Source organism: Rutidosis leptorrhynchoides, chromosome 3, assembly GCF_046630445.1.
Source record: "Rutidosis leptorrhynchoides isolate AG116_Rl617_1_P2 chromosome 3, CSIRO_AGI_Rlap_v1, whole genome shotgun sequence".
NCBI lineage: Eukaryota > Viridiplantae > Streptophyta > Magnoliopsida > Asterales > Asteraceae > Rutidosis > Rutidosis leptorrhynchoides.
Window position 1 is genome coordinate 609,833,500 of NC_092335.1, and position 24,012 is coordinate 609,857,511.

General features: G+C 33.3%; 1 protein-coding gene across 1 annotated transcript; it reads right to left on the bottom strand.

Moving 5' to 3' along the window:
- Positions 1 to 1,878: 1,878 nt before the first annotated feature.
- Positions 1,879 to 22,494, bottom strand: LOC139902245 (uncharacterized). The gene is made up of 5 exons (XM_071884890.1): positions 22,377 to 22,494; positions 22,156 to 22,283; positions 21,348 to 21,803; positions 20,801 to 21,076; positions 1,879 to 2,883 (listed from the first exon to the last, which is right to left on the bottom strand). The coding sequence occupies exons 1-5, from the start codon at positions 22,492 to 22,494 to the stop codon at positions 1,879 to 1,881; spliced, it is 1,983 nt and encodes a 660-aa protein (XP_071740991.1).
- Between the last annotated feature and the right edge of the window lie 1,518 nt (positions 22,495 to 24,012).

The window sequence follows — 24,012 nt, forward strand, 5'->3', positions numbered from 1 at the left end:
AACCTCTTGCTTCTATGGCGACAGGCATTGGGGCCATGGTGGCACAACGCTACAAAGCTAAAGGTGTGATGAAGCGAAAGGCTCATCCTGATGTTTCTTCTGTGAAAAAGCAAAAGTTCGGCCAACTTCAAGACGAAGCGAGTGATGACATCGTTGCTGCTAACCCTTTGTTTGGTATATTTTGCTTCATTTTTCACTTTGTTAGTCATTTCTTTTTATTTATTACTTATTTCTTTGCTTGTTTGCAGATCTGCCTGTGTATTCTGAAGTTCCTGCTCCGAGCAATTGCTTTGATCTCATTAATAGTCTCGTTCCTGATAACTGGGGGAATTCTTCTGTTGATGACATGAAGAGCTTCCATGATGCCTATTCTGTTATCAATTTTCAGGCTGCTTCTATGGGTCATATTGCTTCTTCCCTTTTACAGAAGCGTACTGCAGAGCTTGAGTCTTTGAGAGAGCGTCATGTTTCTATGAGTGAGAGGGTTAAGAAGCTTGAGAAGGAGATATTAATGGCTCCTAGTTATGAAGAAGAATTGAATGCAGCTCGTGATGAGATAACAGGTTTGCAGAGGCGGGTGAAGGTAGGCGAGGTTCAGAAATTGGCCATTGCTGATGAGTTGAAATACTACAAGAAGCGTTGTGAAGTGTTGAAGTCTGATTACTCCCAAGTTGTTTCTCGGGTTATTCCTCATGCTTGTCACCAATTACTAAAGAGTGCAGATTTTGGGCAACTTTTTGGTAATGTGGTGTTGGCTTCGAAAGTTCAGGCTAGGTGTGAAGTGATAGGGGGTTTGGCATCTAAAGGGGTTGTGCAGCTTGCTGACTTTGCCAATTATACTAATCAGGGAAAGGCAATGGTTGACTCTGCTTTTGATGAGCTCGAGCAAGCTGAATTTGATTATGTCAAGACCATCTCAGCCAAGGTGGATGCCAAGCCTAGTGAGCTTTTGAAGACGCTTGCTACTGTTGTTCCTGCGGTTCATGATGATGATGAAGAAACTCACCTGGAGATTCCTGAAGCTATGGGAGAATCGGGAAAGGTTGATGCCCCTGTTAATTAGCTGTTGTCTGTAATCGTTTAAAAACAATTATCATCTTTTGTTTGGCTTAAGTGCCCGGGCTCTATCTCCCTTTTTTATTTGAACAATGGTCATGTATGGCATAACTCTAGTTCGTTTAATTTAGCATGCTTTTTGTATGTGTTACCATGGATTTTATCCTGCTTGGATGGGTAAAAACTCTCTAACTGCAGGATGGTCGTGCAGAGTTCACTTTTAAGGAAAACTTGTTTCCTTACGTCGAGTAATCCAAAGCATATTTTTCCTCGTTGCTCTGTATAGTGTGGATTATGACAGGGTTATTTTATGTGCCGACTGTCATTTTTCTCACATAATTTCCCATATGGAATTTTAATTAGTTTATCAAAAGTAGTTGTGAAAAATTCATTAAGTTTTGTGTAGAAAGTTTATAGGCTTCAACTACCAATGTTGCATCTTTTAACTACATGTTACAAAATAAAAAGTACAAGACTTCTAATGATAAAACTTTCGGAGGTTGGTTGTATTCCATGCCCTTGGTATTGGTTTACCGGTTGTCGTTTCCAATTTGTAGGAGCCTTTACCCAGCACTTGTGAAATTACATAGGGGCCTTCCCAATTTGGTCCTAATTTTCCTTCGTATTCCACTTTGCTCGCACTGTTTAACCTTAGGACATATTCTCTCACTTTGAAGGTTGAGGGCTTTACTCTTTTGTTGTAATAGCCTTCAATCGTTCGTTTGTACAAGGCCTCCTGAATCACAGCTGCCTCTCTTCTTTCCTCGAGTAGATCCAAGTTGACTCGAAGATTTCTTCGTTGTTTTCATTGTTCGCCGTTCTTTATGTTGTTCCGTATGCAAGGCTGTAGGGGGTTTCGCCATTGCTTCGCTTTGGTGTTGTCCTGTGTGCCCACAGCACCAAGGGAAGCTCATCGACCCATCCCTTTTTGCATTTACCTAAGCGCTTCTCTATTCCTTTGATTATGTCTCGGTTTGTTACTTCCACCTGTCCATTACCTTGGGGATGATATACTGAGGTGAAGTTTTGCTGAATTTTCAATTGCTTGCAAAATTTTAGGAATATTCCTTCTGCGAACTGTTTTCCATTGTCCGAGACTATTTCTTGGGGAACTCCGAACCTGCATACGATGTGCTCCCAGACAAACTTTTCTATTTGCTTACCAGTGATTGCTGCCAAGGGTTTTGCTTTGACCCACTTGGTAAAGTAGTCAATTGCTACCAGTATGAATCTTGGGCTCCCGGGGGTATCATTGATGGGTCCAACTATGCCTATTCCCCATTTCATGAATGGCCACGCAGATGTAACAGAGATTAGTTCTTGCATGGGTAGTCTCGGGACATTTGAGTGGATTTGACAAGACTCACATGTTTGTAGTACCGTCGTTGTGTCATGATGCATTGTAGGCCAATAGTACCCTAGTCTTATGATTTTTGCGACTACTGACCTTGGACCTGCGTGAAGACCACATATCCCTTCGTACATCTCTTGGATTATGACAGTTGCTTGCTTTGGCCCTACAAATCGAAGCCATGGAGTGAAAAAGGATCTTCTGTATAGTGCTCCGTTTATTATTTTATATGAAGGTGCCTTTATCCTTATCTTCCTTGCTTCGTTTTTATCCTCTGGTAATTTTCCCGTTTCAAGATATACCTGCAGTGGAGTCATCCATGTTACCTCGTCTTCTTGTATGAGGTCATTGACTTCTTCTTCTAGGATCGATTTCTTTTCTAGCACCTCCACCAAGACTTCTTTTGCAAGATGCTCAAATGTCAGCGAAGCAAGTTGGCTCAGTGCGTCTGCCTTCTTATTTTGACTTTGATAATGCTCCAAATGAACATATATTTAGGCACAATATCCTTCCAATATGTAAAGCTTTTAGTTGTAATTGTTCTATTTTTATGTAATATTCGTTTAAATAAATAAGTGCGAAGACAAAAGAAGAAAACGACGAATTGAAGACGCAAATGACCAAAAAGCTCAAATGAACAAGATATAAATCAAGTGGTTCCATTTATTGATAAGAAACGTCTAAAAATTACAAGAGTACAAGCCGCGAAACGCAAAGTACAAGATATCTCCGCGTACGAAAAGACGTTCGAAAATCCGGAACCGGGACATGAACCAACCATCAACGCGCGACGCAACGGAGCTAAAATTACAATTCAACTATGCACATAAATATAATATAATATATAAATAATTCTTAAAATTATATATATATTATATTATATATTAAAAATTGTCGGCAAACTAGAAAACAAAGGGATTGAGCTGGATCCAGCTGGCTGGATCCAGCTGGCCATGCGATTGCATGGCCAGGAAGACCATTATTCATGCGATCGCATGAAGCCAGAAACCTGGCCAGGTCCTATAAATTCAGCATTTTTCGACGAGCAAAAACACATCTTTTTCTTTTCATTTCTATGTAATGTATATATATATATATATATATATATATATATATATATATATATATATATATATATATATATATATATATAATATAATTTTAATTTTAATTTAATAATAATAAGGTTATTTTAAGAATGTTTTACTGGTTTTAAGTCGAAATTCTGTCCGTGCAACGTTACGCGATTAATCACCACTGTAAGCTATGTTCTTCCTTTTTAAATTAATGCCTCGTAACTAAGTTATTATTATGCTTATTTAAGCTAAAGTAATCGTGATGTTGAACTAAAAATTAAGATTGGGTTATTAGATTTTGTACCATAATTAAGGTTTGGACAAAAGACCGACACTTGTGGACATTGGACTATTGACTATTAATAGATAGGGGGTATTGTCTAATCGAATGACAACTCATTAGAATCTGTCGAACCTATCTTCAAATTAGTTAATCTAATAATTATTAAAATGATTATGTATGTTCTATTTAATGACGTTTATACGACATCTTTTACGATCATTTAATTAATTATTCGGGTTGGGTAATTGATTATTCATTCTGATCAAGTGGGTAAATTAAAATTCATATCTCATTAAAACAGGGGTGGATTACATACAAGGATAATTGGTGTAATTGTTAACAAAGTATTAAAACCTTGGATTACACGCAGTCGATAACCTGGTGTAATCATTAAACAAAGTATTAAAACCTTGTTACAGTTTGAATCCCTAATTAGTTAGAATATTTGACTTCGGGAATAAGGTTAATTTAACGAGCATTTTATAATTATAACCGATGGACTATTATGGATAAAAAAACCCAGATAGGTATCAAATAAACCAGGGCAAAGGACAATTAACCAAGGTAACAATTAATTAAAATCAAAACGTCAAACATCATAATTACGGAAGTTTAAATAAGCATAATACTTTTATTTCATATTTCATCATACCTTTATTTACTGTCATTTTAATTACTGCAATTTACTTTATCACAATTTAAATTCTGTCATTTATATTATCGTCATTTATCTTTATGCTTTATTTAAAATCGACAAACCGGCCATTAAACGGTAAAAACCCACTTTTTATAATAATAATATTATTTATATATATATATATATATATATATATATATATATATATATATATATATATATATATATATATATATATATATATATTTATACAAATATAGTTTTAAAAATATAGCGTTAAACTTGGTTAGTTCCCTGTGGACGAACCAGACTTACTAAAAACATCACTACTGTACGATTATGTACACTGTCTATAAGTGTTGTAGCAAGGTTTAGGTATATCCACTCTATAAATAAATAAATAACTTGTGTAAAATTATATCGTATTTAATAGTATTTCGCAACAAAAATATAACTATTTCGTATACGCTGCTGCTCACATCAAGTATTTTTGGCGCCGCTGCCGGGGATCGCCAAAGCGAAACGCTATTTTTCTTTAAAAAAAAATTATAATTTTATATAAGTTTTAAATTTAAATATATAAATTAGAAAAAAATAAAAATAATAAAAAAAAAATAAAAAAATAAAAAAAGTTATATTTTTAAGATTTTGTTTATAAAAGTATTTTTATTTTAAGTTTTTAAAATACAAGTTTATTTTTATTTTATAAAATTTAGCTATCTATTATTTTATAAAAATAAAAATCAAAAAATATATATATATATATATATATATATATATATATATATATATATATATATATATATATATATATATATATATATATATATATATATATAAAATTAAAATGGGCCGAACCAAATTGGGCTTCCGAATTGTTTCTGATATATTGGACCATGCGACTGGATGATCCCGAAGGTTTAAACTCATGCGATCGCATGAGCTATTCTGACAGGCCAAATCAGAGGCATTTATTACGCAGCTAGGGTTTTAAATTTATTATTATTATTTAATTTTTAGGGTTTAATTAAAATATTAATAAGTAATTTAGTTTTAATTAGTTTTATTAAGTTTAATAATTATTATTAACTATATAAATTAATACTTTTATAAAATAATAATATAAAAATAATATTTTTATAAAAATAAGTGATTTTATCATTTTTTTGTTTCTTTTTATAAATTGTATATTTTAAACATTTAATTCGTAACTTGTATATTTATCGTTCGTACTTAGTTTTAAGATTAGTTTTTGCCGTAGTATTTTATTTCTAGATTTTTAGGCTTTGCCGTAAAATCCCTTAAGTGCTTTTTCTGTAGACTAAGATTTAGGCCCTTTAGAATTTTGCGACGCCGTTTATATATTTTAGTGCCTTTTAAGTTATTGTCGTTTTGGATATAGAATTCCTTTTAAGCTTCAATATCTTTAGGCGCAACTTTTTAGATTTAGTTTTTAGACTTTTAAGTTTCGACATTTTTCTTTCTTATTTTTATTTTTCGACCTTTTATTTTTCGACGTTTTTCGACGCACTCTTTTTCTTTCTTATTTCTTGACGCTCTAGTTTTTAGGACATAGATTTTTATTTCAAAATTTCGAAAAAAAATTTATTTTAAGCGGTTAAATTGATAGACATCCAAAATTTTCTGATTCGTAGTAATAGTTGGATTTGTTAGTGGCGAGTTGTGGGCTTCCGATTTAAAGGGTCCTGGCTACCTGCTGCATCTATTGGCTATTCGAAACGTGGGCAAAATCAGAAAAGTCTATTAATTTGATAACTTATATAATTTTTATATTTATAACTAATAGGATATTCAGTGAATGCACCGAGCAAAACGTTCACCACCTTTCATACGTTCACCACCTGTAACTCGATCAAGACATCTAGCCAATATTGTCGCCGTTGATTTTTCTTTAGAATCGTCATCTAGTCGAACAAGTACTCCAATTCAAATTTCCGATAATCCATTTTTTGAACCCGACAACACTTCCGAGAACCCGGAGGATATTCAAGGACAATTCCAAGATCCTGAACCACTAATCATTCCTCCTGAACCACAAACCGTTAAATCAGAATCCTCTAGCGATTCAGATTCAACAAATTTAATTATGGAAGTAACAGAACCTCTAAGTATGGAAGACCGAATGAGAGCCACACGCACGGGCCAAGGTCACACCATTATTAAGCCAGACATCAATGCGCCAGATTATGAAATCATGGGACAAATCCTACACATGGTAACTAATCAATGCCAATATAGTGGTACGCCAAAAGAAAATCCAAACGAACATCTTCGAACCTTTAATAGGATCTGTACTCTATTTAAAATCAGAGAAGTTGAGGATGAACAGATCTATCTCATGTTATTTCCCTGGACTTTAAAGGGAGAAGACAAAGATTGGTTAGAATCGTTACCTGAAGGGGCGATTGATACATGGGATGTTTTAGTTGAAAAATTTCTTAAACAATTCTTTCCGGCATCTAAAACTGTAAGACTTCAAGGAGAAATTGTTACATTCACGCAGAAGCCAAATGAAACTCTATATGAGGCATGGACAAGATTCGGAAAATTGTTGAGAGGATGTCCTCAACACGGTTTAGATACTTATCAAATAGTACAAATATTCTACCAAGGATGCGACGTTGCTACACAAAAAGACATCGATATAACAGCTGGTGGTTCCATTATGAAGAAAACCGCAACTGAAGCTTACAAAATTATTGATAACACAGCATCCCACTCACATGAGTGGCACCAGGAAAAAGATATTTTTCGTTCATCTAAAGTGGCTAGAGCCGATTCTAGACATGACTTTGATTCCGTTTCTGCAAAAATAGATGCTTTCGAGAGACGAATGGAAAAGATGATTAAAGATATTCACGCAATACGAATCAGTTGTGAGCAATGCGGTGGACCACACTTAACGAAAGATTGTCAAATTGAGCAAATGATGGAACAACCTGAGAATGTTTTCTACATAAACGAAAGGCCGGGAAATAATTATCAAAATAATTCTTAACTGCCAAGGCCAAACTTCAATCGAAATCAAAACATTCTTTACAATCCAAATGGACCTAACAATAACTCGTACAACCAACAAGGTCTGAATAACCTACCAACTCAACACAACACTTTCAATCAACAAAAACCTAGCTTATATAAACCTCCACAACAAATCGAAGAGAAAAAGCCAAATCTGGAAGAGATGATGGCAAAGCTAATGGAATCTCAAACACAATTTATTACATCTCAAACCCAAACAAATGAGAGGTTTGATCAGTCATTAAGAACTCAACAAGCTTCCATTTTGAATCTAGAAAAACACGTAGGTACTCTTGCTAGCATGATGAGTGAGAGGGAACAAGGAAAGCTACCGAGTAATACTGAAGTAAATCCTCAGAATGAGAATGTTAATATGGTGTCAACAAATTCTGAAAAACCAACACCAGAAGATGGGAAGGTTTTAGATGTGAGTAACAATAAAGAAGTTACAACAACACCACCACCCGATTATGTAAAGCCAGTGGTGGCACCATACAGATCACCCATCCCGTTTCTAAGAAAATGAGTTGAGTATGAGCAAGTAATAGGTAATAAAATTTGTGATACCTCTGGAAAGAAGAAGAAGAATAAGAAATTGCAAGAAACAAAAACCGTAAAAATAAACTCGGAGAAGACAGTTCCACCAAAACCTCCACCCAGGTTAGGTGATCTGGGTGAATTTATTGTTCCTTGTCTACTTCGTGATTGTGTCATGTATGATGCACTAGTAGATTTAGGTGCGAGTGCGAGTCTGAGTGTTATGCATCTTTCATTATATAAGAGATTAAGAGTAGGTTAGTTAAGTCCAACGGAAATGAGTGTTCGACTCTTTGATCAAACCATTAGGCACCCAGTTGGAATTGCTGAAAACCAACCCGTTCAAGTAGGTAATTTAACCTTTCTAGTCGAATTCATTGTCATTGACATAGAAGAGGACTCAAACATTCCTCTAATTTTAGGTCGACCATTCTTAGCGTCCATCGGGGCGTTATTTGATGTAAGAGAGGGTAGAATGACACTTAGTAATGATGAAAAATCGATCACCTTTGTAAGTCGAAAGTCTAAATCTCCACCAACCAAAACCGTTGAACCAACAAAAACGATTGGTAAGAACCATGTTGTTTTACCAACTCCAACGGTTATGCTTAATAATAATAAAACGTCTAAGTGTGGGGAAAATGAAGTAACACCTAATGATGACTTGATAACAAAGAACCCCGCTGTTGATACGAAATTAAATGACTCCGTTATTAACAGTTCAATGAAGAAACTTATAAAACGGATTCGCGATGCTAGAACCAAGGGGAACTTTAAGTTATGTAACCGGTTAGTATCCAATCTATCGCCTAAAGAAAAGGCAAAACTAGTTGAATTTGTGGATATTACACAGGAATCAGACCAATGGTTTAAAGCAAAAGTCACAGATATGCAAGTTGATTATGGTCCAAGAGAAATTGACAATGAAATTAATCACAATTTCGACACCACAGCTACCTAAGTGTGGGGAGATTCAAATGTTCTAAAAAGAAAATATTTTCTAAAGTTAGTTGTTCTGTTCTCGTGTAGTTCCGAGAATAGAATCCGATTGGTCTTTTCCACTAGCAGACACTAAAGAACTAGTTTTCTCCCCCCATTCTGAATTTTTTTTATTTTGTAGGTTTTATATGAAATTAGTATATTTTTTTAAATTTAAGTTTTTGTGTGAATTTAAAAACAAAATTTACTTTATTTCATTAAGTTTAAAAAAATGATTTCTAAAATTCATCGTAAGTTAAAGACTAGGTCATGGAATCGAAATTACTTTAACCGAGGGCGGAAAGAAAAATTTTGTTATCATTATTTTTAATATTATTGATCTAAAGTATACCAAAAAAAAAATTAAAAAAAAAACTCAAAAATCTTTGCTTTTAAAACAATCGCTTTAAAAATGACAAATTTTAAATTTTGTCGAGGGACGGACTAGGTAAACATACCGAAACTACCTAAAGTAAAAGGAAACAAAATTTTAAAAAATTATTCATTTAAATTGTTTTAATAAATAAAGGTTTTATAATATATATATATATATATATATATATATATATATATATATATATATATATATATATATATATATATATATATGTTTGTAGTTTATCTTATGTACAAAACAGGGTAAAACAGCGCATTTTCAAAGACTGACATGAAAGTTCAGCAAAAGCTACTAATTTTGACGACAAGACGCAAAATATCAAATGTGATATAAAATAATATGTTTGCAAACTCGGTATTTTTAATCACTTTTCTACACTAATCATGTTTATACATATTTATGAACGATGAAACTAGGTTTTATTACCGAAATTATTGTTACCTCGGAAAGGAAATAAATGGAGAAACAACCCAAAATGTTAGAATTCATTTAAAATGGAATAGAGGAGAATAAAAAGGCAAAGAAAATAAATAAATAAAACCTAAGTGTGGGAAGAATTTACCAAGTTATTTAAAACATATATCACATATTTTGTACAAGATTATTGCAGGTACTTTTGTTTTGGACGATAATAATCAGTTTTACCCGATTTACTGTAATATATTTAAAAGAAAGATGGATCTACACGATGAATCAATTCCATCATTAAAAGTAAGTAAAGTCTTCCGAAAAAGACACGCGCTTCTTGATTTAGGTCAGGAAGTTGTCGTCCAGACCAGCTGTAGGTTGACGAAAAATCTAGAAAAGTCATCTCTAAAATCAGCAGGAAATCCATGGACCTCAGCATCAAACAGGTCGCCAAGTGGTCAGAATTATCCTAATCATGAGAGGATCTGTCTCATAAAATGGGGAGGGCGCCGTGCAAATTAGCTTGATAAGACTAATGAATCAGACTCCCAGAAAGGATAATCTCCTTAAAGATCCAAAATCAGCTTTTAAGACTGATATTACTCAATCCTTGAGATTGACCTTAATGATTGAGAATTACAAACTCATGGAATTCAATGATATCTAAACTCGAGCTTGAACGAGAAAATATTTTGATCAAAATTACAAACCAATTTGTTTTCTGAAAGCCCTATTTTCAATGCGTTCATTACCATTGAACGTAAAATCCTAAGAATTCACCGGAATTCATTAGGTCACCTGAACCAAATCGGGTGTCAACCGTAAGAATGGTGGTTGCATAGCATGGTCGAAGACAGGACCTTGTGCCAGACCGAAAAACTATAGGGTGATCTTTACTATTGCTCCTACAAAGGATAGTAATTGCATCTGATACAATATAGACCATAATCAAAAGCATGTCACGGGACATTGCCTTAACAGTTGCTTGTTCAACGCTTTCCTTTACAACTAAACGGTAGTTTACCGAAAGGTAATATACGGAGCAAGTATACTGGACGTGTTGCTTTCCTAATACAAGGTTAGCAAGTGGGTGACACAAAACCGCAAGTTTTGAGCTAAAATTTTAAAATCTGAAACCCACAAAACCCACAAAAACATTTTGCAAACACCGGTGAAGGGTTATTCTGAAAAACTTATCTAGGGTAAAAGCTAGAATGAATTTTCAAAAGATCAAATGTTTTCATAAAGATCCAATTTGCTTAAGAATTTAAATTTTCATAGTCATGTGGGACTATAAACCATATTGTTACTATCATTGTTTATACTGCCGTATCAAAATCACTGATGTATAAAGTGTGAGAATAAAAAAAAAGTGATTCGAGTGAAGTGTGATTTTATTTCAAGTTCTGTATTGCTCGAGGACAAGCAACGTTCAAGTGTGGAGATATTTGATAGTGCTCCAAATGAACATATATTTAGTATCCTTCCAATATGTAAAACTTTTAGTTGTAATTGTTCTATTTTTATGCAATATTCGTTTAAATAAATAAGTACGAAGACAAAAGAAGAAAATGACGAATTGAAGACGCAAATGACCAAAAAGCTCAAATGAACAAGATATAATTCAAGTGGTTCCATTTATTGATAAGAAACGTCTAAAAATTACAAGAGTACAAGCCACGAAACGCAAAGTACAAGATATCTCCGTGTATGAAAAGACGTTCGAAAATCCAGAACCGGGACATGAACCAACTATCAACGCGCGACGAAACGGAGCTAGAATTACAAGTCAATTATGCACATAAATATAATATAATATATAAATAATTCTTAAAATTATATATATATATATATATATATATATATATATATATATATATATATATATATATATATATATATATATATATATATATATATATATATATATATATATATTAAACACCGTCGGCAAACTAGAAAACAAAGGGATTGAGCTGGATCCAGCTGGCCATGCGATCGCATGGCTAGGAAGACCATTATTCATGCGATCGCATGAAGCCAGAAACCTGGCCAGGTCCTATAAATTCAGCATTTTTCGACGAGCAAAAACACATCCTTTTTCTTTTCCTTTCTATGTAACGTAATATATATATATATATATATATATATATATATATATATATATATATATATAATACAATTTTAATTTTAAGTTAATAATAATAAGTTTATTTTAAGAATATTTTACGGGTTTTAAGTCGAAATTCTGTCCGTGCAACGCTACGCGATTAATCACCACTGTAAGCTATGTTCTTCCTTTTTAAATTAATGTCTCGTAACTAAGTTATTATTATGCTTATTTAAGCCAAAGTAATCGTGATGTTGGACTAAAAATTAAGATTGGGTTATTAGATTTTGTACCATAATTAAGGTTTGGACAAAAGACCGGCACTTGTGGACATTGGACTATTGTCTATTAATAGATAGGGGGTATTGTCTAATCAAATGACAACTCATTAGAATCTGTCGAACCTATCTTCAAATTAGTTAATCTAATAATTATTAAAATGATTATGTATGTTCTATTTAGTGACATTTATACGACATCTTTTACGATCATTTAATTAATTATTCGGGTTGAGTAATTGATTATTCATTCTGATCAAGTGGGTAAATTAATATTCATATCTCATTAAAACAGGGGTGGATTACATACAAGGATAATTAGTGTAATTGTTAACAAAGTATTAAAACCTTGGATTATACGCAGTCGATAACCTGGTGTAATCATTAAACAAAGTATTAAAATCTTGTTACAGTTTGAATTCCTAATTAGTTGAAATATTTGACTTCGGGAATAAGGTTAATTTGACGAGCATTTTATAATTATGACCGATGGACTATTATGGATAAAAAAAACCCAGATAGGTATCAAATAAACCAGGACAAAGGACAATTAACCCAGGTAACAATTAATTAAAGTCAAAACGTCAAACATCATGATTACGAAAGTTTAAATAAGCATAATACTTTTATTTCATATTTCATCGTACCTTTATTTACTATCATTTTAATTACTACAATTTACTTTATCGCAATTTAAATTCTGTCATTTATATTATCGTCATTTATCTTTACGCTTTATTTAAAATCGACAAACCGGTCATTAAACGGTAAAAACCCCCTTTTTATAATAATAATATTATATATATATATATATATATATATATATATATATATATATATATATATATATATATATATATATATATATATATATATATATATATATATATATATATATATACAAATATAGTTTTAAAAATATAGCGTTAAACTTGGTTAGTTCCCTGTGGACGAACCGGACTTACTAAAAACTACACTACTGTATGATTAGGTACACTGTCTATAAGTGTTGTAGCAAGGTTTAGGTGTATCCACTCTATAAATAAATAAATAACTTGTATAAAATTATATCATATTTAATAGTATTTCGCAACAAAAATATAACTATTTCGTATACGCTGCTGCTCACATCAAGTATTTTTGGCGCCGCTGCCGGGGATCGCCGAAGCGAAACGATATTTTTCTTTAAAAAAAATTATAATTTTATATAAGTTTTAAATTTAAATATATAAATTAGAAAAAAATAAAAAAAATAAAAAAGTTATATTTTTAAGATTTTGTTTATAAAAGTATTTTTATTTTAAGTTTTTAAAATACAAGTTTATTTTTATTTTATAAAATTTAGCTATCTATTATTTTATAAAAATTAAAATCAGAAAAAATAATATATATATATATATATATATATATATATATATATATATATATATATATATATATATATATATATATATATATATATATATATATATATATATATATATATATATATATATATATATATATATGTATATATATATAAAATTAAAACGGGCCGAACCAAATTGGGCTTCCGAATTGTTTCTGATATATTGGGCCATGCGAACGCATGATCCCGAAGGTTTAAACTCATGCGATCGCATGAGTTGTTCTGACAGGCCAAATCAGAGGCATTTATTATGCAGCTAGGGTTTTATATTTATTATTATTATTTAATTTTTAGGGTTTAATTAAAATATTAATTAGTAATTTAGTTTTATTTTTAGTTTTAATTAGTTTTATTAAGTTTAATAATTATTATTAACTATATAAATTAATACTTTTATAAAATAATAATATAAAAATAATATTTTTATAAAAATAAGTGATTTTATCATTTTTTGTTTCTTTTTATAAATTGTATATTTTAAACATTTAATTCGTAACTTGTATATTTATCGTTCGTACTTAGTTTTAAGATTAGTTTTTGCCGTAGTATTTTATTTCTAGATTTTTAGACTTTGCCGTAAAATCCCTTAAGTGCTTTTTCTGTAGACTAAGATTTAGGCGCTTTAGAATTTTGTGACGCCGTTTATATATTTTAGTGCCTTTTAAGTTATTGCCGTTTTGGATATAGAATTCCTTTTAAGCTTCAATATCTTTAGGCGCAACTGTTTAGATTTAGTTTTTAGACTTTTAAGTTTCGACGTTTTTCTTTCTTATTTTTATTTTTCAACGCACTCTTTTTATTTCTTATTTCTCGACGCTCTAGTTTTTAGGACATAGATTTTTATTTCAAAATTTCGAAAAAAAAATTATTTTAAGCGATTAAATTGATAGACATCCAAAATTTTCTGATTCGTAGTAATAGTTGGATTTGTTAGTGGCGAGTTGTGGGCTTCTGATTTAAAGGGTCCTGGCTACCTGCTGCATCTATTGGCTATTCGAAACGTGGGCAAAATCAGAAAAGTCTATTAATTTGATAACTTATATAATTTTTATATTTATAACTAATAGGATATTCAGTGAATGCACCGAGCAAAACGTTCACCACCTTTCATACGTTCACCACCTGTAACTCGATCAAGACATCTAGCCAATATTGTCGTCGTTGATTTTTCTTTAGAGTCGTCATCTAGTCGAACAAGTACTCCAATTCAAATTTCCGATAATCCATTTTTTAACCCGACAACACTACCGAGAACCCGGAGGATATTCAAGGACAATTCCAAGATCCTGAACCACTAATCATTCCTCCTGAACCACAAACCGTTAAATTAGAATCCTCTAGTGATTCAGATTCAACAAATTCAATTATGGAAGTAACAGAACCTCTAAGTATGGAAGACCGAATGAGAGCCACACGCACGGGCCAAGGTCACGCCATTATTAAGCCAGACATCAATGCATCAGATTATGAAATCAAGGGACAAATCCTACACATGGTAACTAATCAATGCCAATATAGTGGTACGCCAAAAGAATATCCAAACGAACATCTTCGAACCTTTAATTGGATATGTACTCTATTCAAAATCAGAGAAGTTGAGGATGAACAGATCTATCTCATGTTATTTCCCTGGACTTTAAAGGGAGAAGACAAAGATTGGTTAGAATCGTTACCTGAAGGGGCGATTGATACATGGGATGTTTTAGTTGAAAAATTTCTTAAACAATTATTTCCGGCATCTAAAGCTGTAAGACTTCAAGGAGAAATTGTTACATTCACGCAGAAGCTAAATGAAACTCTATATGAGGCATGGACAAGATTCGGAAAATTGTTGAGAGGATGTCCTCAACACGGTTTAGATACTTATCAAATAGTACAAATATTCTACCAAGGATGCGACGTTGCTACACGAAAAGACATCGACATAACAGCTGGTGGTTCCATTATGAAGAAAACCGCAACTAAAGCTTACAAAATTATTGATAACACAGCATCCCACTCACATGAGTGGCACCAGAAAAAAGATATTTTTCATTCATCTAAAGTGGCTAGAGCCGATTCTAGCCATAACTTTGATTCCGTTTCTGCAAAAATAGATGCTTTCGAGAGACGAATGGAAAAGATGATTAAAGATATTCATGCAATACGAATCAGTTATGAGCAATGCGGTGGACCACACTTAATGAAAGATTGTCAAATTGAGCAAATGATGGAACAACGTGAGAATGTTTTCTACATAAACCAAAGGCCGGGAAATAATTATCAAAATAATTCTTAACCACCAAGGCCAAACTTCAATCGAAATCAAAACATTCTTTACAATCCAAATGGACCTAACAATAACTCGTACAACCAACAAGGTCTGAATAACCAACCAACTCAAAACAACACTTTCAATCAACAAAAACTAGCTTATATAAACCACCGCAACAAACCGAAGAGAAAAAGCCAAATCTGGAAGAGATGATAGCAAAGCTAATGGAATCTCAAACACAATTTATTACATCTCAAACCCAAACAAATGAGAGGTTTGATCAGTCATTAAGAACTCAACAAGCTTCCATTTTGAATCTAGAAAAATACGTAGGTACTCTTGCTAGCATGATGAGTGAGAGGGAACAAGGAAAGCTATCGAGTAATACTGAAGTAAATCCTCGGAATGAGAATGTTAATATGGTGTCAACAAATTCTGAAAAACCAACACCAGAAGATGGGAAGGTTTTAGATGTGAGTAACAATGAAGAAGTTACAACACCACCACCACCCAATTATGTAAAGCCAGTGGTGGCACCATACAGATCATCCATCCCGTTTCCAAGAAAAGGAGTTGAGTATGCGCAAGTAATAGGTAATAAAATTTGTGATACCTCTGAAAAGAAGAAGAAGAATAAGAAATTGCAAGAAACAAAAACCGTAAAAATAAACTCGGAGAAGACAGTTCCACCAAAACCTCCACCCAGTTTAGGTGATCTGGGTGAATTTATTGTTCCTTGTCTACTTAGTGATTTTGTCATGTATGATGCACTAGTAGATTTAGGTGCGAGTGTGAGTGTTATGCCTCTTTCATTATATAAGAGATTAGGAGTAGGTGAGTTAAGTCCAACGGAAATGAGTGTTCGACTCTTTGATCAAACCATTAGGCACCCAGTTGGAATTGCTGAAAATCAACTCGTTCAAGTAGGTAATTTAACCTTTCTAGTCGAATTCATTGTCATTGACATAGAAGAGGACTCAAACATTCCTCTAATTTTAGGTCGACCATTCTTAGCGTCCACCGGGGCGTTATTTGATGTAAGAGAGGGTAGAATGACACTTAGTAATGATGAAAAATCGATCACCTTTGTAAGTCGAAAGTCTAAATCTCCACCAACCAAAACCGTTGAACCAACAAAAACGATTGGTAAGAACCATGTTGTTTTACCAACTCCAACGGTTATGCTTAATAATAATAAAACATCTAAGTATGGGGAAAATGAAGTAACACCTAATGATGACTTGATAACAAAGAACCCCGCTGTTGATACGAAATTAAATGACTCCGTTATTAACAGTTCAATGAAGAAACTTATAAAACGGATTCGTGAAGCTAGAACCAAGGGGAACTTTAAGTTATGTAATCGGTTAGTATCCAATCTATCGCCTAAAGAAAAGGCGAAACTAGTTGAATTTGTGGATATTACACAGGAATCAGACCAATGGCTTAAAGCAAAAGTCACAGATATGCAAGTTGATTATGGTCCAAGAGAAATTGACAATGAAGTTAATCACAATTTCGACACCACAGCTACCTAAGTGTGGGGAGATTCAAATGTTCTAAAAAGAAAATGTTTTCTAAAGTTAGTTGTTCTGTTCTCGTGTAGTTCCGAGAATGGAATCCGATTGGTCTTTTCCACTAGCAGACACTAAAGAACTAGTTTTCTCCCCCAATTCTGAATTTTTTTTATTTTATAGGTTTTATATGAAATTAGTATATTTTTTTAAATTTAAGTTTTTGTGTGAATTTAAAAACAAAATTTACTTTATTTCATTAAGTTTAAAAAAATGATTTCTAAAATTCATCATAAGTTAAAGACTAGGTCATGGAATCGAAATTGCTTTACCCGAGGGCGAAAAGAAAAATTTTGTTATCATTATTTTTAATATTATTGATCTAAAGTATACCAAAAAAAAATATTAAAAAAAACCCAAAAATCTTTGCTTTTAAAACAATCGCTTTAAAAATGACAAATTTTAAATTTTGTCGAGGGACGGACTAGGTAAACATACCGAAACTACCTAAAGTAAAAGGAAACAAAATTTTAAAAAATTATTCATTTAAATTGTTTCAATGTGTTCATTACCATTGAACGTAAAATCCTAAGAATTCACCAGAATTCATTAGGTCACCTGAACCAAATCGGGTGTCAACCGTAAGAACGGTGGTTGCATAGCATGGTCGAAGACAGGACCTTGTGCCAGACCGAAAAACTATAGGGTGATCTTTACTATTGCTCCTACAAAGGATAGTAATTGCATCTGATACAATATACACTATAATCAAAAGCATGTCACGGGACATTGCCTTAATAGTTGCTTGTTCAACGGTTTCCTTTACAACCGAACGGTAGTTTACCGAAAGGTAATATACGGAGCAAGTATACTGGACGTGTTGCTTTCCTAATACAAGGTTAGCAAGTGGGTGACACAAAACTGCAAGTTTTGAGCTAAAATTTTAAAATCTGAAACCCACAAAACCCACAAAAACATTTTGCAAACACCGGTGAAGGGTTATTCCGGAAAACCTATCTAGGGTAAAAGCTAGAATGAATTTTCAAAAGATCAAATGTTTTCATAAAGATCCAATTTCCTTAAGGATCTAAATTTTCATAGTCATGTGGGACTGTAAACCACATTGTTACTATCATTGTTTATACTGTCGTATCAAAATCACTGATGTATAAAGTGTGAGAATAAAAAAAAAGTGATTCGAGTGAAGTGTGATTTTATTTCAAATTCTGTATTGCTCGCGGACAAGCAACGTTCAAGTGTGGAGATATTTGATAGTGCTCCAAATGAACATATATTTATTATCCTTCCAATATGTAAAGCTTTAGTTGTAATTGTTCTATTTTTATGAAATATTCGTTTAAATAAATAAGTGCGAAGACAAAAGAAGAAAATGACGAATTGAAGACGCAAATGACCAAAAAGCTCAAATGAACAAGATATAATTCAAGTGGTTCCATTTATTGATAAGAAACGTCTAAAAATTACAAGAGTACAAGCCGCGAAACGCAAAGTACAAGATATCTCCGCGTATGAAAAGACGTTCGAAAATCCAGAACCGGGACATGAACCAACTATCAATGCGCGACGCAACGGAACTAAAATTACAAGTCAATTATGCACATAAATATAATATAATATATAAATAATTCTTAAAATTATATATATATATATATATATATATATATATATATATATATATATATATATATATATATATATATATATATATATATATATATATATATATATATTAAAAACCGTCGGCAAACTAGAAAACAAAGGGATTGAGCTGGATCCAGCTGGCCATGCGATCGCATGGCCAGGAAGACCATTATTCATGCAATCGCACGAAGCCAGAAACCTGGCCAGGTCCTATAAATTCAGCATTTTTCGACGAGCAAAAACACATCTTTTTCTTTTCCTTTCTATGTAACGTATATATATATATATATATGTATATATATATATATGTATATATATATATATATATATATATATATATATATATATATAATATAATTTTAATTTTAAGTTAATAATAATAAGTTTATTTTAAGAATATTTTACGGGTTTTAAGTCGAAATTCTGTCCGTGCAACGCTACGCAATTAATCACCACTGTAAGCTATGTTCTTCCTTTTTAAATTAATGTCTCGTAACTAAGTTATTATTATGCTTATTTAATCCAAAGTAATCATGATGTTGGACTAAAAATTAAGATTGGGTTATTAGATTTTTACCATAATTAAGGTTTGGACAAAAGACCGACACTTGTGGACATTGGACTATTGACTATTAATAGATAGGGGGTATTGTCTAATCGAATGACAACTCATTAGAATCTGTCGAACCTATCTTCAAATTAGTTAATCTAATAATTATTAAAATGATTATGTATGTTCTAATTAGTGATATTTATACGACATCTTTTACGATCATTTAATTAATTATTCGGGTTGGGTAATTGATTATTCACTCTGATCAAGTGAGTAAATTAATATTCATATCTCATTAAAACAGGGGTAGATTACATACAAGGATAATTAGTGTAATTGTTAACAAAGTATTAAAACCTTGGATTACATGCAGTCGATAACCTGGTGTAATCATTAAACAAAGTATTAAAACCTTGTTACAGTTTGAATCCCTAATTAGTTGGAATATTTAACTTCGAGAATAAGGTTAATTTGACGAGCATTTTATAATTATGACTGATGGACTATTATGGATAAAAAAACCTAGATAGGTATCAAATAAACTAGGACAAAGGACAATTAACCCAGGTAACAATTAATTAAAATCAAAACGTCAAACATCATGATTACGGAAGTTTAAATAAGCATAATACTTTTATTTCATATTTCATCGTACCTTTATTTACTATCATTTTAATTCCTGCAATTTACTTTATCGCAGTTTAAATTCTGTCATTTATATTATCGTCATTTATCTTTACGCTTTATTTAAAATCGACAAACCGGTCATTAAATGGTAAAAACCCCCTTTTTATAATAATAATAATATTATATATATATATATATATATATATATATATATATATATATATATATATATATATACAAATATAGTTTTAAAAATATAGCGTTAAACTTGGTTAGTTCCCTGTGGACGAACCGAACTTACTAAAAACTACACTACTGTATGATTAGGTACACTGCCTATAAGTGTTGTAGCAAGGTTTAGGTATATCCACTCTATAAATAAATAAATAACTTGTGTAAAATTATATCGTATTTAATAGTATTTCGCAACAAAAATATAACTATTTCGTATACGCTGCTGCTCACATCAGACTTCTTCGGACATGTTCGAAGCTTTCGATCAGTTCTTTTGCTTTTGACAAGTATTGTTGGATGGTGGGTTACTTTGCTTCGAAAGTGCCCCTGATTTGGTTAGACACTAGTTGTGAGTCGACGAAGGCTCGGAGATGAAGGATTTTTAATTCCTTCACCATTCTCAATCCTGCTAGTAGAGCTTCTTGCTCTGCTTCGTTATTGGTTGTTGCGAATTCAAAATGAAGTGCATAAGTAAACTCTTTTCCTTCGGGATTTACTAACATCAGACCAGCACCTGATCCATCAGAACTTGACGCACTGTCGGTGTACAACTTCCATTCTTTACTTTCGATCTTTGGGGTAATAACTTGAGTTGAGTTCTTTGTATCTTCTTTATTAACACTATCTGTTTCGGCGATGAAATCTACTAGAACTTGTCCTTTGATTGCATTCTGACTCGAAACTCGATGTCATGTTCACTTAACTCAATGGCCATTTGGCCATTCTCCCCAATTTTTCAGGTTTCGAGAGTACTTGTCTGATTGGTTTGTTGGTAAGCACCACTATCTGATGTGCCTGGAAGTATCTTCCTAGTTTCCTAGCTGTATGGATGAGTGCTAGGGTGAGTTTCTCAAGTTCTGGATAATTCAGCTCCGCTCCTTGAAGTACTCGACTAACTAAGTATATTGGTACTTGCGTTCTCTCTCATTCGGTAACCAATACTGTGCTAATGCACTCTTTTGAAGCAGCCAAGTATATGAAGAGTGTTTCTTCTTCTTCAGGTGAAGTCAAGGTAGGGAGTTTGGCGATGTACTCCTTCATTTTGACGAATGCCTTCTTCGCTTCTTCGTTCCAGACAATTTTCTTTTTTCCCAAGCAACCCTTCAGGATTCTAAAGAAGGGTAGTTGTTTTTCTGCTCCCTTTGATACGAATCTGCTAAGTGATACTAATTTCCCATTCAGACTTTGCATGTCCTTTATGGTTGTGGGGGTTTGGAGTTTTTTTAGCCAGTCTACTTTTCCGGATTCGCCCGGATTCCCTTTCTGGTGATACGATACCCAAGAAATTTTCCTTCTTCGACTCCAAAAGAACATTTCTTCGGGTTCAACTTCATGTTTATTGCCTGAAGCCTGTCGAAAGTTTCCTGGATGTCCTCTATCAAATTTTCTTCTTTTCGACTTTTGATTACCATGTCATCCACATAGGCTTCCAGATTTCTCCCTAGCTGATTATGAAAGGCTTTGTCGACGAGCCTTTAATAAGTTGCCCCTGCGTTTTTTAAACCGAAGGGCATCTTTTGATAGCAATAAATTCCCTTGCTGGTGAAGAAAGACGTTTTTTCTTCATCCACCTTAGCCATTTTGATCTAATGATACCCTTTGTAAGCATCCAAGAAGATTTTGTATCGATACCCGTTTAGGGATTCGACTTTCCAATCGATTTTAGGTAGGGGTAATAATCTTTGGGACAGGCTTTGTTGATGTTGGTGAAATCAACGCACATTCTCCACCCTCCGTTTGATTTCTTTACCATTACTGGATTAGCGACCCACAAAGGATATTTAGCTTCGCAAATTATTCCTGCTTTTAGCAGACCTTCTACTTCCTTACAGGCCGCTTCGTCTCTTTCCGGTGCCAAGTTCCATTTTTTATGATGCACTGGTTCAAGGTGCTTGTGCTCATTGAGTCGATTCTATGATACGAAGGGTGACCCCTGTATATTGATGGTTCGTGGTATCCTGGTTATATCACTGTTTTCCCAAGCAAATACATCCACATTGGCTTGTAGTAACTTCCGGAGCTTTCGTTTGGTGGATGCTAGCAAGTTCTTTCCTATGCCGATCTCCTGATCCTGAAACATCAGATTCATTGATATCTTTTCTACCTGGGATCTTCCTTCGAAGCTTCTAGGATGCACTCGGTTGGTTCTTTCATTGCTTCTTTTATGGCCAAGATCACCTTATTCCTGTCATATGTTGATGTGAGGGTTCCGATCCCTTCGTGGGTATGCAATTTGACCATTTGATGTACTGTGGATACGATTATACCCATCATTTTCATAGCTACCCTCCCAAGCAGAATGTTATGTGGGGAGTTTGCTTGGACTACCATGAAATCAATGGTTTTGGTCTTTGTTAATGGTGGCTCCCCTATCGTGAAGTCGAGATCAATTTCTCTGATGGGCCAACACCTTTCTCCAGAGAATCCTACTAAGGGTACTCTTGGGGCACCCAACCGTGCTCTGATTGCGGGACTTAGCCGTTCGAAGCAGTGTTCGTACATTATGTTACAAGCACTTCCACTGTCAAGGTATATCCTTCGTACCTCTCTGTTGAAAATCTTTCCATTTATGGTGACCGGTAGGTCCGAAGGACATATGGTATCAAGGGCTGGGAACGATACTTCACTCCATTCTCTAATGATATGACATCTTTCTATTTTCTTATAAGGCTGGTGTGAATCTATTGCCAGGATTACATTTTCTGCTTCTTGCCTCGTGTCTTCCATTTTCTTTTCCTGTACCCTCTCTTTTTTTGGTTCTCGGATTCCTTTTATGAGATGGGACACTTTTCCCGACTTAACAGCCTCCTCAATGGCTTTTGAGGTTGAAGCATTCATCCGTATCGTGCCCAAAATCATTGTGGAAGTCACAAAACTTAGTCATGTCTCTATTCCTCCCTCTGTTGGATATCTTTCCCGGGGCTTTGAACTAGTTGGCTGCTTTTTCTGTTGCTAGGATTTCCTTAGGGGTTTTTATCAACGCCCCCAGGATCCTGGCTCCGGTTTCTCTTCGGTAAGGGTGAAATCTCCCTTTATCCTCCTTCCTACCATGTTTGTCATCCCTTCTTTCTGATTTCTCTTTTCGCCTATTCATGGGAGCATCGTCTAGGACTTCCTTAGCATCTTACCATATCTATGCCTTTTCTAACAAAGCTTCGTAAGTGCTTGGTAGGTCTCGGCTAAGGTGTTCAATGAGAGGTCTGACCTGAAAGGACTCGTTCATATACATTATAAATGATTCACAATAGTTGATTACATCGCGAGGTATTTGACCTCTATATGATACATTTTACAAACATTGCATTCGTTTTTAAAAGACAAACTTTCTTTACATCGAAAATTGACAGGCATGCATACCATTTCATAATATCCACTATCCAACTATAAATTGACTTAATAATAATAATCTTTGATGAACTCAATGACTCGAATGCAACGTTCTTCGAAATATGCCATGAAAAACTCCAAGTAATATCTTTAAAATGAGCAAACACACAGTGGAAGATTTCTTTCAATCCTGAGAATAAACATGCTTTAAAGTGTTAACCAAAAGGTTGGTGAGTTCATTAGTTTATCATAATAATTCATTTTCATCATTTTAATAGAC

Coding starts and splice junctions, on each gene's coding strand:
- LOC139902245 (XM_071884890.1), bottom strand. CDS start 22,494: ATGAATCTGATGTTTCAGGATCAGGAGATCGGCATAGGAAAGAACTTG. Junction 22,284..22,376: donor TGTATTTGCTTGGGAAAACA/GTGATATAACCA, acceptor ACCTTGAACCAG/TGCATCATAAAAAATGGAAC. Junction 21,077..21,347: donor CAAAAGAGTGCATTAGCACA/GTATTGGTTACC, acceptor GTTTCGAGTCAG/AATGCAATCAAAGGACAAGT.